Source organism: Hipposideros armiger, unplaced genomic scaffold, assembly GCF_001890085.2.
Source record: "Hipposideros armiger isolate ML-2016 unplaced genomic scaffold, ASM189008v1 scaffold_639, whole genome shotgun sequence".
NCBI classification, from domain to species: domain Eukaryota; kingdom Metazoa; phylum Chordata; class Mammalia; order Chiroptera; family Hipposideridae; genus Hipposideros; species Hipposideros armiger.
This window is the reverse complement of record NW_017731989.1, coordinates 401,470-413,130: the sequence shown is the minus strand read 5'-3', so window position 1 is coordinate 413,130 and position 11,661 is coordinate 401,470. Positions and strand designations below refer to the sequence as shown.

Sequence of the window (11,661 nt, the reverse complement as noted above, 5' to 3'; positions counted from 1 at the left end):
CTACGCCGCCCCTCAAGAGAAACCCGTTTGCCCTTGCCACGCTGGACGTGACAATATATCAATGTGCATCCATCTAGAAGTAAATATTGCTTCATGGAACTTGAATTTTAGTATGGATGGATGTGTGTACAGGGTGGCGATGTGAACTTTGCTTCTTACTTTATGGCATCTTCTCCAAAACGAGGGTAAAAAGTTAAAGTTGCTAATTTAAGGTTTAGCTATCTCTTTCCATGTATTGCGGACAAGTTATCTCATTAAAATCTCTCTAGAACTGACATGGTAGATATGTTTAGTTTCCTGGTTTATGGTGAAAACTCAGGAGGGTCTGTAGATTGCTCCAGGTCACCCACCAGGTGGGGGAGGGAGCTGGGGCTGTCCAAAACCTGGAAGTCATCCTGTTCTCTATAAAACAGGAAGAAGGGAACCAGGAAGTTTGAGAATTTATTAAAGAGAAGAGGATATGTGTTCCACCAAAATTAGGCATAAGTCAAGAAAGGAACACATGAGTGTTGAGTGATAAAAATAAAAGTGCTTAGAGATGGAAAGTGTGTGTATATGGATGAGAAAGGCATCAACATTTGCCAGATAAAAACAAAACTGAAATTAATAAATTCAAAAGAAACTGTGCATGTAACCAGGCCTTCGAGGAAGAGAAACAAGACAAGAGGAGCCAAGGGGCTGCCAGTGGAATGCTTTGCGTTATTTTTAGCACAACTGTGAGGGCAGCCAAGACCACTGATCCCAGCTTAATGGAAATGACAGTTCGAGGAAAACAGCTGCGTGCAAATGAAGCTGTAATTAGGAAAGAATTTCTACTTGGTTTATCTTTGCAAAAAATTTGAGGAGGCGTTTAAGAGGTTTGCTTGGTGATCAAGCTTGATGTCCTGAAAGGAATGACAATCAGTTGCTTAAAAGGTGAGTTGGAGCATGCACAATGGTGGTGGTGGGGGGGGGGAAGGACTTCATTCAGGTCCTGAGACTTTGCTAGAAATCACTGTTATACACTAGCTAATATTTATTGAGCATTTACTAAGGGCCAGTTACTGTATTAAATGCTTCATGTGTGTTGTCCATTTAATCCTACAACAGTCCTATAAAGTGTGTATTATCAGTGCGCCCATTCTACAGCTAAGGCAAGTGAGGCTTGGGGAAGGTCACTTTCTTCATATCCCACAGTGAGTGATCGGCAGCACTAGTATTCGAATTCAGGTTTTCTGGCTAGGAAGCCTTAAGCATTCATATCACCTTCCACTGACCTGGAAGGTCCTTGGAGAAATGACCCAGAGGAAGATAGAGCGCATGGTGCAAAGGGTATTATTACTCAAGAAGCTGGGCTCAGACGCAAGGAGGGCCGTGGGGCTCCTGGGAGGGCCAGGCCACCCAGGGGTCCCTGCTTCTTCTTTGCCTCTCTGGAAAGTCTCACCACGCGGCAGGCGTCTAGATCCAGTTCTCTGGAGCTCGGCTCAGGCGCTACCAGGGCCGCGACTATAGGTGCGCCCGTGCAAAACCACCAGCGTGGCCAGGGAGACCAGAATCAGGCCCGCCAGCCCCAGGCGGATGAGGTTGCCCAGGGTGTAGTCCGAGGAGTCGGAGCCTGAGGGTCGAGCAAGGGACAGAGACTGTCAGCTACCCAACACGAAGTGTAGGCCCCACCCTCGGGGGCTCTAAACTCTAGTGTGAGTTGGGGACCCGACCCCCTCAAAATTGAGAGGGTCGATGGGAGGGATAACCTTGACTCCTGGGTCTAAGGGAGGAGGGGCTGAGGGTGATGAAGCCCCTCACCGTTCGAGCTGATGACCAGTGGCTCGCTGCGCTGCGACAGCACGTAGGGAGCAGTAACCGTGTGGTAGTAGCAGCTGTAGGTGCCGGGGGCGTGGGCGCCGGGCAGCGGGAAGTCAGCCCAGGGCTGCGTGGAATCCCGGTACTGCAGCGGAGCCGCCTCGCCCACGCGGTACAGCACGAAGCTCATGTTCCACATGCGGCCCGCGCAGCGCAGGCACACGATGTCGCCGGGCGCCACCACGGGCCCCGGCAGCGCCACCAGCGACGGGCGCGGCATCTCATCTGCGAGGGGGGTGGATGGAGACGAGGGTGGGCGCCGCCCGGAGCCTCCCGGGCCTCTCCTCCCTCTTGCTTGACTCCTCCTCCCTGTATGTCCCTTTTCCCCTCTGTACCTTGTGCCTAAAATTTTTATCTGTTCATCGTGTGCGTTTCACTCCCCCGGGATCTCAGAGGCAGTGTCTCCTGATTTTTTTCTCCTTGTGTCTCTCCCAAGGTTTCCCAACCTCGGCATTAGTAACACTTTGGATAAATCTGGATAATTCTTTGTTGTGTGGGGTGGGGGTAGGGGGCTGTCCTGGGCGTTGAAGGTTGTTTTGCAACATCTCTGCCCTCTGTCTACTGGATGCCAGTAGCACACCCTTCCCTAGTCGTGACAACCAGAAATGTCTCCAGATCTTGCCAAAGATCACCTGGGGGACACAATCACCACTGGTTGAGAATCAGCCATTTCTCTGGTTCTCTCTCCCCCTCCCCCTCTCCCTCCCCCTCCCTCTCTCTCTCTCTCTTTCTCTCTTTCCCTTTCTCCCTCCCTCCCTCTCTCTCTCCCATGTGTCATGATACAAGACTGTCTCTGTATGTCTCTATCTCTGTCCCTCCTCCCCCTTCCCTCATCCCACTCCTGTGTCCCTTCTCCTTCCTCTCCCTCAGGACCTCACCTGTCACCAGCAGTTCCAGGGCATCACTATGGTGGGACCAGACACCTGGCGCCCAGCTCAGATTCCGGTAGCAGCAGCGATAACTGCCCCCCTGGGCGGGGGTCACCTTCTCCAGGAAGAACTCCGCCAGTTCCACAGACACATCCCGGTACAGCATGGGGGCGATCTCTCCAGACTTGAAGAGGGCAAATCTCCAGGCGGGTTGGGGTGCCCGGCACGTCAAGGTCACATTGACTCCGGGGGTCACAACTGCAGCTGGCTGAGCCCCCAGCCACGGCTTGGGGTATGAGGCTGGGGGACTGAATAAACCGGTGGCCTGGGTCCTCAGGCTTCCTGGGAACCCAAGGAGATGAAAGGGAAGCTGGGGCGGTAGGAGAATCACGTGGGGGCAATCAAGGCCTCTTTCTCAGCTTCAGTTCCCCTTTTTGTAAAATAGGGGAGGTGCTGGACCTCCAGTGGGCTTTGTCAAAACTAGCTACAGTTGGGTCCTAGAAATCTGTGATTTTAAATTGCTCTCCAGGATATTTGTAACATATCCAACGTATTTCAATAGCTGCCAAACTTGCTGTCTATTTTGGGGGTAAAATGTTAGATTTCTACCTCATAACCTTCCCCCAGACAAATTCCAGATTAATTAAAGAACTACATGCGTTTTTTAAAAAAACTATAAAAATATTCGAAGAAAATATAGGAAAATATATTTCTCTTGGGGGTAGAGAAGGCTGTCTTAAAATATAAAAGGAAAAATTCAGAAGGGACAAGGTTAGTAAATTTGACCCTTTCAACATTTTCAAGTTGTATATGGGAAAAGACAAATAAATGAGTCTAGAAGACAAATGACAGCACTGGCAGGAATGACTTATTCATAAATCGCATAAGAGTATAGAAAGAAATCCTAGGACCAACCCAAATGAAAGGTGGGCAAAACATATGACTAGGCAATTCACAGAACAGGCTGTCCAACTGATCAAAACACATTTGGTAGTGGTGGGAAGCATTGTTCAACCTTAGTAGTAAATATTTTTAAAAAAGAGATATTTTTACTATCAGTTAAAAAATTAAAACAATGGTTAATATTCTGCTTGGGTGGAGATGTGGTGAAACAGGCACTTGTGCACCTTTTGAGAAGGCAGTTGGTCAATTTCTATCTAGAACCACAAAGGGCTTGACCAACAACCCGATAATTTCACTACTGCACCCTAGATAAAGGCACATATATGTGCACAAAAAACTCATACAGGGCACTCACTGCAGCACTGGTTGTGAGGAGGGAAACTGGAAACAACCTAAATATATATGAAGAAGGTTAAATAAACTAGAACTTGGCCACACAATGGCAAATGCTGGACAGCATTTAAAGAGAAAGAAAGAGAGAGAGAGAGAGAGAGAGAGAGAGAGAGAGAGAGAGAGAGAGAGGAGCTAAATGACATGGAAATATCTCCAAGAGATTATAAAGTGAAAAATGTAAGATGCAGAACAGTGTGAGTCATGAAATATCATTTTTGCCTTGGCAAGAAAACCAAAAAGTACATAAACATGTGTCTGAATACTTGGAAAATTTTTGTAAGGGTTCAGAGATTATTTAAGGAAGATGAGAAATGGAAAAAGAGAGGCAGTTATAATATATGTCCTTTGGCAATGATTGAATTTTTAAAGCCATTAATATATATTAGCTTTGTCATTTAAAAATAATCATTTAAAATAAATTCATAGCTAAGGTATTAATGGTTCTTATTTGAAGCCTGAGTGTAGTGCAGGGAGGTTGAGAGAAAGTAGAGGTCTCCCCATCAGAAAACCTGGAAAGAAACCCAGGAATATCTCAGGGTGGAGGACTCTACTTTTTCAAAGGGGGAGATAATTAGCGTTGCCAGAAATCCTATCTCTTGAGTCCTGTGCTATGTCAAGTTCTGAGCCAGGGGTTTTTCATATGTGATTTTTATTAAATCCTCACAACAGCCCATTTCACAGAAAAATAAACTGAAACTTAGTATGCAATGGTTCAGTTCATAAATGAATATGATGGTGAAACTGGGGTTCCAGCTTAGGTCTCTTTAGCTCCACAAAGTTCATGGTCTTTACTGCTCACCTATACTGGTCACTAAAGGGAGTGAGGACAGAAGGAAAGAAACAAAGGAAGGGGAGGGAGGGAAATAAGGACATTTGGGGTGAGGGTGGGCACCAAAATAAAATCTGAGTAGTTGGAAATGGGATGTTAGCAACATACAGGAGAATGGATGGGGGTTGTTACTCACCAGTTGGAGTGATGTTTGTGTGACACAGAGTCCCTGTAGAAGGTTGAGGAGGCTTAGTCTTGGTAAAGCCCTAGGCCGCTCCCAGCCCCATGTCATTGGCAACCCAGGAATCTAAGTCCCCAGGCTCTTTTTCCTCTGGGAAACAGGAATCTTGCCCACATTTCCTCCTCTCTCAGTAGCCAGACTTCCTATCCCCACCTATTAAGAAACCAGAAGTCTTTTGCCCCGTATCCAAACGTTCAGGCTCTTGGACTTCACCTTTTCCAGGAGACAATAATCTTGGCCCATGGTTTCTCCTTTCTAGAGTCCAGGAGTCTGGGCCCCAGCTCACCCCTTTCCCAGGGACCCAGGTTTCCTGGCTTCCATCTCTCCTCCCACATCAGAATCTGGGACTCAACACTCGCTATCCCCAGGAGTTCAGGTCATCGAGCCCTCTCCTGCCTCAAGAGCTGGAGAAACCTACCCTCAACTTCTTCTTCATCCAGGAGTTCAGGGCCTCTGTGTTCTCTTCCTTTAGGGCCCAGGGGTCTGGGCTCCAGTCCTGTCCTGTTATTCTGGCCTAGAGTGCTAAACCCTTAGCTGGTGCTGCCTGATCATCCTACCCCCACCCTCAGGGAGACCAGTAGTCCTGTCCCTTGCTCCCTCCCCACCTCTTTGGGTGACTGGGTCCCCAGAGCCTGTCTCTCTGCATCCCAGAGACCCAAGCAGAAGGGCGTGGGTGGCTCACAGAAGGTCAGCAGCTGGAAGATCAACACCAGAGCCATGGTGGACAGGTTGACTGGAGCGAGAGCAGGAGCCAAGGCTCAACCCTGCCCTCTCGCCTTCCAGGAAGTGAGGCAACATCAGCCTGTTAGAGGCAGAGCCCTGTTTAGGGAAGGGAGGAGCGAGGTGAGGTCCCCTGGGTGACTGTCACAGCCCCATGTGGAAAAACTTGGGATTGGGGCAGTCATAACCGATTGTGTTCATTAGTTAAACTTAAAAAAAAATTTAGCCAAACAAAACAAAACAAAACAAAAAATGATGCCCCCCCCAAAAAAAATAAAAAAAAATTAGCACCTATTATGTGCCAGACCCCGCTGCATGATTCTGGGGTCACAGAGAGGACTCAGATTCTGTTGTTGCCCTCAAGCAGATCCCAGTCTGATGGAAAGGCAGATCCGGACCAGGTCCGTTAAAAAGAAAAAAGAAAAAAAAGTGATGTGCGCTATACTGGAGGTCCCATAGGGCACCGTGAGTGTCCACAGAAGGTCCCTAACCCTTCTGTGATGAGAGTTAGGGCTTCCAGGACGAACTGATTTTGAGCAGCGATCTCAAATGATAGGTTATTCGTCCTCTCCAAGACTCCGTTTCTCAATCTGTAAAATGGGCTTTCATAAGTAAACTATGAAATGAGGACTACCGCATTCCGCCTCCGGTAGGTTGCAGCAGGAGGACTGGAAGTCACGCCGGAGCGACTTCCAGGGTAGGGAGAAAAGAGAGCGAAGGCAGCGGTGCCAAGACAGGCTTACGCTTAAATCTGGAGCGCCGCCTCCCTTCCAGCAGCCGCCTACGAGCTTTGTTCTGCGCCATTGTGCACGCGCGGACTCAGCGGACACTCTCATGCAGGGACCACAACTTCCAGGGTGCTCAGCGTGCTCGCCTCCTCCTTGGACAGCTGTTCTGAACCAGTGCGCACGCGCGGAGTCAGCGGCGCCTCGGGCGCAGGGACCACAATACCCAGGGTGCTCCGCGCCCTCGCTGCCGCGGCTGTCGCCGAGACCAAGATGGCGGGGAGTAAGTGTGGGCGGCGCGATGGGCTTGCAAGATCCCGGGCGGTACGGGTGTAGGGCGCGGCGAAACCCCAGTGGAGACGGTGGGGTCCGGGCCGGAGGGGGATGCAGAAGTCACGGGACGGTTCCTCCAGGGCAGGGGTGGCGCGAGAGGGTTAGAGGTCAGCGGGGACATCCCCTGCAGAGGTGACCCTCCCCGCTCACTCCTCCAGGACTCGCTGCCTTCTTCAAGAATGCCTGGGCCAAGGAGCCGGTTCTGGTCGCGTCCTTCACCATCGGGGGCCTCGGTGCGTGAGCGCGAAAGTTCATCACCCCAAACGACTTTCCAGCTTTACCTCTTCCATCCGCTCCAGAGTTCCCATCGTCCTACCCTCAGCATTCTGTGAACCCATCAGTGTGTACCCACCCCCACGACGTCCCCTTGCCTACCCACATCCCTGATATTATGACCCCTTTACCAACCCCACCCCATACATACCCACCCAAGAGGGCCATAGTCCCACAAGGAGAGGTTCTGAACCCTGGCTGTGCGTTAAAAACACCTGAGCCATAAAAATAATAACGTCTGATTCCTACCCCCTTTCACCATCACCCCACCACCACCACCACCAGATTCTGAATTGAGTTGGGTGGGGGTGGAGGTGTGACTGAGGAATGTGCATCTTGTGAAAATCGCCCAGTGATTCTAAGTGTGCTGCCTTTATTGAGAAACTGCTTTAGAACAGGATTACTTATACTTGAATGTGCACTGGGGTCAGGGAGGGTGGGGAGGGGTCTTGTTAAAATACAGGCTCTGAGTCGGTAGGGCTGAGGCCTGGAACGATGCATTTCTAACAAGTTCCCAGGTCTTGTCAATACTGTTGGTCGGCAGGGCATATACTGGGTAAAGTTCTTAGAACACAGTTGTCCCAGACAGCAGCCACAGGCCACATTGGCCACTGAGCACTTGAAATGAGGCCAGTATGAATTGAGGTGGTACGTGTTGCACTCGTGTAAAGTACACACCGGATTTCAAAGACTTGAATGTGACCAAAAAAACATAAAATACTTCAGTGTTTCTCATGTTGATATGTTGAAATGATGTTTGGGATATGCTAGGTTAAATATATTTTTAAAATTAATTTGTATGTTTTAACTGTAATATGGCAATTAGAAAATGTAAAAGTACGTGTGACTCATATTTTTATCAGACAGTGCCAACCTAGAACATTCCTTTATGTGCCCTACTCCACACCCCAGGTCTCCTGGCTCCTACCATGGATGGACTGTAATTTCTCAGAGATTGTTCCTTGTACAACCCTTTCCCTCAGTTTGTAACCATTCGTTACATTCCCAAGACATACCCTCCAGTATGCTCCATGGCCATCCCCACTCCTTCCCTCTTCTGTGCCCTCTAGGTCCCGCATATCTGAAAGTGCTTGGCTCCCGGCCCTACCTCCAAAAAGTTACAGGCCCTTCTGATAAATGGGGGTCCTAGGGTGCCAAGGGGCCTCCTGGAGGTGCTGTACCTCGTCCTCCCCTCTCCCATGCACTTGACCCCCCCCCACTTTGCCAATGTTCAGCTTCTGCCCTTGCCCTCCCCCCACCCCCCAAACCACCTTCCCTGGTCCTCACCCCTGCCTCTCTCCACAGCTATAATTCTGCCCCCCCTCAGCCCCTTCACCAAGTATGCCACCATGATCAACCAAGTCACACCCTACAACTACCCAGGTGAGTGGGGGCCAGGGCAGGACCTGAAGGGCCCTCCTGTGCTGGGGAGGAGTGATGACGGAAAGGTCTTTCCTCGGCAAGGATCTGAGATTCTGCTGGGCCATCTGGACTTTTGGGGGGAGATATAATTCACATGCTGTAAAATTCACTTCCTGTCCATTTTTGCACTTTTTCTGTTGTGGGTCCAGATTTCATTCCCTCTCTGGGTTCCCTCCCATCTCTTGCTTTCTGGATTTTTGTTTTTCTGGGTCTCCACCTCTCCAGGTCTCTGTCCTGTTTCCTTATCTCTGCTGGATCTTTCTCAGAGTCTCCTTTCTGCATCAACCTCTCTTTGGTTTCCCAAGTCTCTAGGTCTGCATCTCTGACTCTTACTCTCCTGTCTTACCTCTCCCCTGGGGTCCCATTTTCCTCTTTGAATGTAACTGACAGACCAGCCCTTCTCTGAGGGTCCCTGGAGATCTGCTGGTCTCAGTGGCCCCCTCCCTTCCCACAGTGCCCGTCCGAGATGATGGGAACATGCCTGACATACCCAGCCACCCCCAGGACCCCCAGGGCCGAAGCTTGGAGTGGCTGAAGAAACTGTGAGCAGCTCCACTGACAGGGACGAGGATCCCCACCATGGCCCTCAATAAAAATGTGAAAACCAACTCCTGAGTCTGAGGATGTGTGTGATTAGAGGTGGGAGCAGCAGACAGTGGCCAAGGCAAATGTGGGGTCAGTTTATTGTGGGGGGTTGGGGGGTGTCAGTCAAAGGGAGGGCTGGCTAGGGTGGGGTAGGGCAGCAGTTTGTCTGGCCCCCGAGAAACCCAACTCGAGTCCAGGGCCTCATCCGTTTCGAAGCCAAAGTCTTCCTCGACTTTAATCTGGGGAGAAAAGAGTGGGATGTGGGTCAGCCTGGGATCTAGAGAAGGCCCTCGGGCCCCACCGTTCCTGCTCTCCCAGGTTTGGAGAGGCCAGACAGCCTCCAGCGTGTGTCTCAGAGAGTGTCCCCAGGTCCACGGGTCTCCAGCTTCTTGCTTTACCCAAATCTCTTCCACCCATGGTCTCCCATCCTTCCTCCTCCTCCCCACAGCTCCTCCGGATCTTCCATCCTCCTTTCCACACAAGCCTTCCCGGCCTTTTCCAACTCTTTCTCCTTTCCTGCCCAACCCCCACCCCAACCCCCTCCAACCCTTCCTGCTTTACAGCCTTTCTCCAGCTTTCCTAGCCTGCCCCCACCCCCGGGCCTGCCGCTGCGAAGCCCACCTCCCCCAGCCTGTGGGCTCCAGGCCTCCCACCTGCACAGGGGCCAGTTCTGCAGTCAGCGCAGCTCCTGCTCGGCGTCCTTCCCGGGGTGCTCGCCGCCTTTTCCGCCCACTGGGCCCCTCGCCGGGGGCTGGGCTGCTGGGTTCTGGGGGTGCAGGTGTCCTTCTGGGTGGAGACAGCCCCTCTTTCTCTGGAGGCTCGTTCTCAGCATTGCCTGGGGTGGGGGCATCTGTGCCCTGGCTGCCCTCATCCTGGTAGGGAGACAGGCAGGTGAAGGCTGTGTCCTGGGCTCCCTGCTCACTCAGTCCCCCGGAGACTCCATGCTCACCTCCAGCACGATAGTGAACTGGCTGGCGCGGTAGTCATCGCCGTAGGAGTCCAGCACTCTCATGAGGAACCTGCGCCCGGAGGGAGAGAAGTCGCCAGGGGACACCTTGATCTTCTGGAGGTTGGGGAAAGGGGCACTCAACAGCCCAGCTCTGACTCCTTTTGAAACCAAGGTGTCCTTGACCCAGAAGGCTCCAAGCTCAAGGGTCTGAGAGACCCGGGTGCCAAGCACTTGACCAGCCAGTGGGACTTTGGGCAAGACAAGGTGACCTATGCACCTCAGTTTCCTGTTTGTCAACCGGAAATGAACCCTGAATGGGCTGACTGCTGAGAGTGACACTGCAACTAGATTTCTCTAAAGCTGTCAGTGGGATAGCGACTCAGTAAATGTTCAAATGTAAGTTATTATCTTGATTAGTAACTAAAAGTTGAGAGAAGCATGTGCAAAGACTCCAGGAGCCCTCACTCTTATTGATGCCACCTTCTCTTCTTTCTCTGTCCTTGCTTTTAAAAACTTTTTGTTTTAAGCTCTAACCAATTGAATGTTACCTGTAAGCCAGCAAATCCTAATAGGTTAAAAAGTAGGAAAGGAGGGTGGCCAGTAAGTTCAGTTGGTTAGAGCATGGTGCTGATAACACCAAGGTAGCCAGTTTGATCCCTGCATGGGCAGCTGTGAGCTATGCCCTCCTTAAAAAATAAAAATAAATAAAAAAATAGGAAAGAGGATAGATGGTACCTGATTAGAACTTAAAAAAGACGGTGGGGAAGGCCTCACTGGGAAGGTGAGGGAGGGAGTGGCATGAGAAGGTTCTTGGCGGAAGGAACAGCAAGTGCAAAGGCCCTGAGGCCGGCGGCACGTGTCAGGTGTGTTCTCTGTAGGCTGAGGAGACCGTTGCGATGGGCCATCTGACATAGGGCCTGGTTGGTTGGTATAGGAATGTTAACTCTTACTCTGAGTCAGGTGTGACCCCTGCAGGGTTTTGAGCAGAGGAGTGATTCGGCCTATCTTACATTTCATTTTATTCACTATTTTTGCTTTTGAAGAAAATCATTTTTTTAAAATTGTGATAAGACATACATATTATATTTACTGATTTACCCACTTTAAAATGTACAGTGCAGTGGCATGAAGCACATTCACACTGTTGTGCAGCCATCACCACCATCCATTTCCTGAATTTTGTTATCTTTCCAAAGTGAACCTCTGTTCCCATTAAACAACTCCCTATTCCCCTGCCCTGGCAACCACCAGTTTCCTGTCTGTCTCTAAGATTTGATCACTGTAAGTACATCACCATGGAGCCCTTCAGCATAAATCCCGTTCTTCCCATTTTGCCAAGATGGGGACACAGTGAGAGGCAGCGTCAGCATCAGATCTGGGGCACACTGGTCCCAGAGCTCACGCTCCTCCTGGTCATCGTGACCTGAGGCAGGAGGTTCTGAGCTGAGCTCATCCCAAGAGCTCCTGTTGACTCCTCAGCAGCTTTGCAACTTTGGTGTTACTCTTAGTTGACAGGAAATGGGCTCAGAGAGGGGATGTTGCTTGCTCAGAGTCGTACAAGAAGACAGTGCTTGAAACAGTCTGTGACTCTAAGGCTCCTGCTTCATTTGCTGCATGCCCCATGCAAAGGGAGCACACCC

At 50.5% G+C, this 11,661-nt stretch overlaps 3 protein-coding genes across 5 annotated transcripts in view; 1 reads left to right on the top strand and 2 right to left on the bottom strand.

The window, feature by feature from the left end:
• Positions 1-1,298: 1,298 nt before the first annotated feature.
• On the bottom strand, positions 1,299-6,660 carry OSCAR (osteoclast associated Ig-like receptor). Of its 2 annotated transcripts, none has more exons than XM_019625698.1 (6): positions 6,026-6,660; positions 5,697-5,833; positions 4,970-5,002; positions 2,718-3,050; positions 1,783-2,064; positions 1,299-1,594 (listed from the first exon to the last, which is right to left on the bottom strand). In XM_019625698.1, exons 2-6 carry the CDS (start codon positions 5,731-5,733, stop codon positions 1,464-1,466), a joined length of 816 nt encoding a protein of 271 aa, XP_019481243.1. In that variant the 5' UTR covers positions 5,734-5,833; positions 6,026-6,660; the 3' UTR covers positions 1,299-1,463. The 2 variants fall into 2 exon arrangements, with proteins under 2 accessions (XP_019481243.1, XP_019481244.1); XM_019625699.1 differs by having other exon boundaries at positions 6,478-6,660.
• On the top strand, positions 6,358-9,095 carry NDUFA3 (NADH:ubiquinone oxidoreductase subunit A3). Its single transcript, XM_019625736.1, has 5 exons — positions 6,358-6,383; positions 6,638-6,742; positions 6,951-7,132; positions 8,371-8,448; positions 8,942-9,095. The coding sequence occupies exons 1-5, from the start codon at positions 6,358-6,360 to the stop codon at positions 9,031-9,033; spliced, it is 483 nt and encodes a 160-aa protein (XP_019481281.1). The 3' UTR covers positions 9,034-9,095.
• A 50-nt stretch (positions 9,096-9,145) lies between these two features.
• Positions 9,146-11,661, bottom strand: part of TFPT (TCF3 fusion partner) — a 13,703-nt gene continuing 11,187 nt past the window's right edge. Inside the window, exons 4-6 of one of the 2 annotated variants that reach the window (XM_019625796.1) lie at positions 10,022-10,091; positions 9,726-9,944; positions 9,146-9,311 (exon numbers count right to left, since the gene is read on the bottom strand). In XM_019625796.1, the coding sequence (XP_019481341.1) occupies positions 9,192-9,311; positions 9,726-9,944; positions 10,022-10,091 (409 nt within the window). In that variant the 3' untranslated portion in view covers positions 9,146-9,191. Of the gene's footprint in view, positions 9,312-9,725; positions 9,945-10,021; positions 10,136-11,661 lie in introns of both variants that reach the window. The other variant, XM_019625795.1, reaches the window with a different exon arrangement.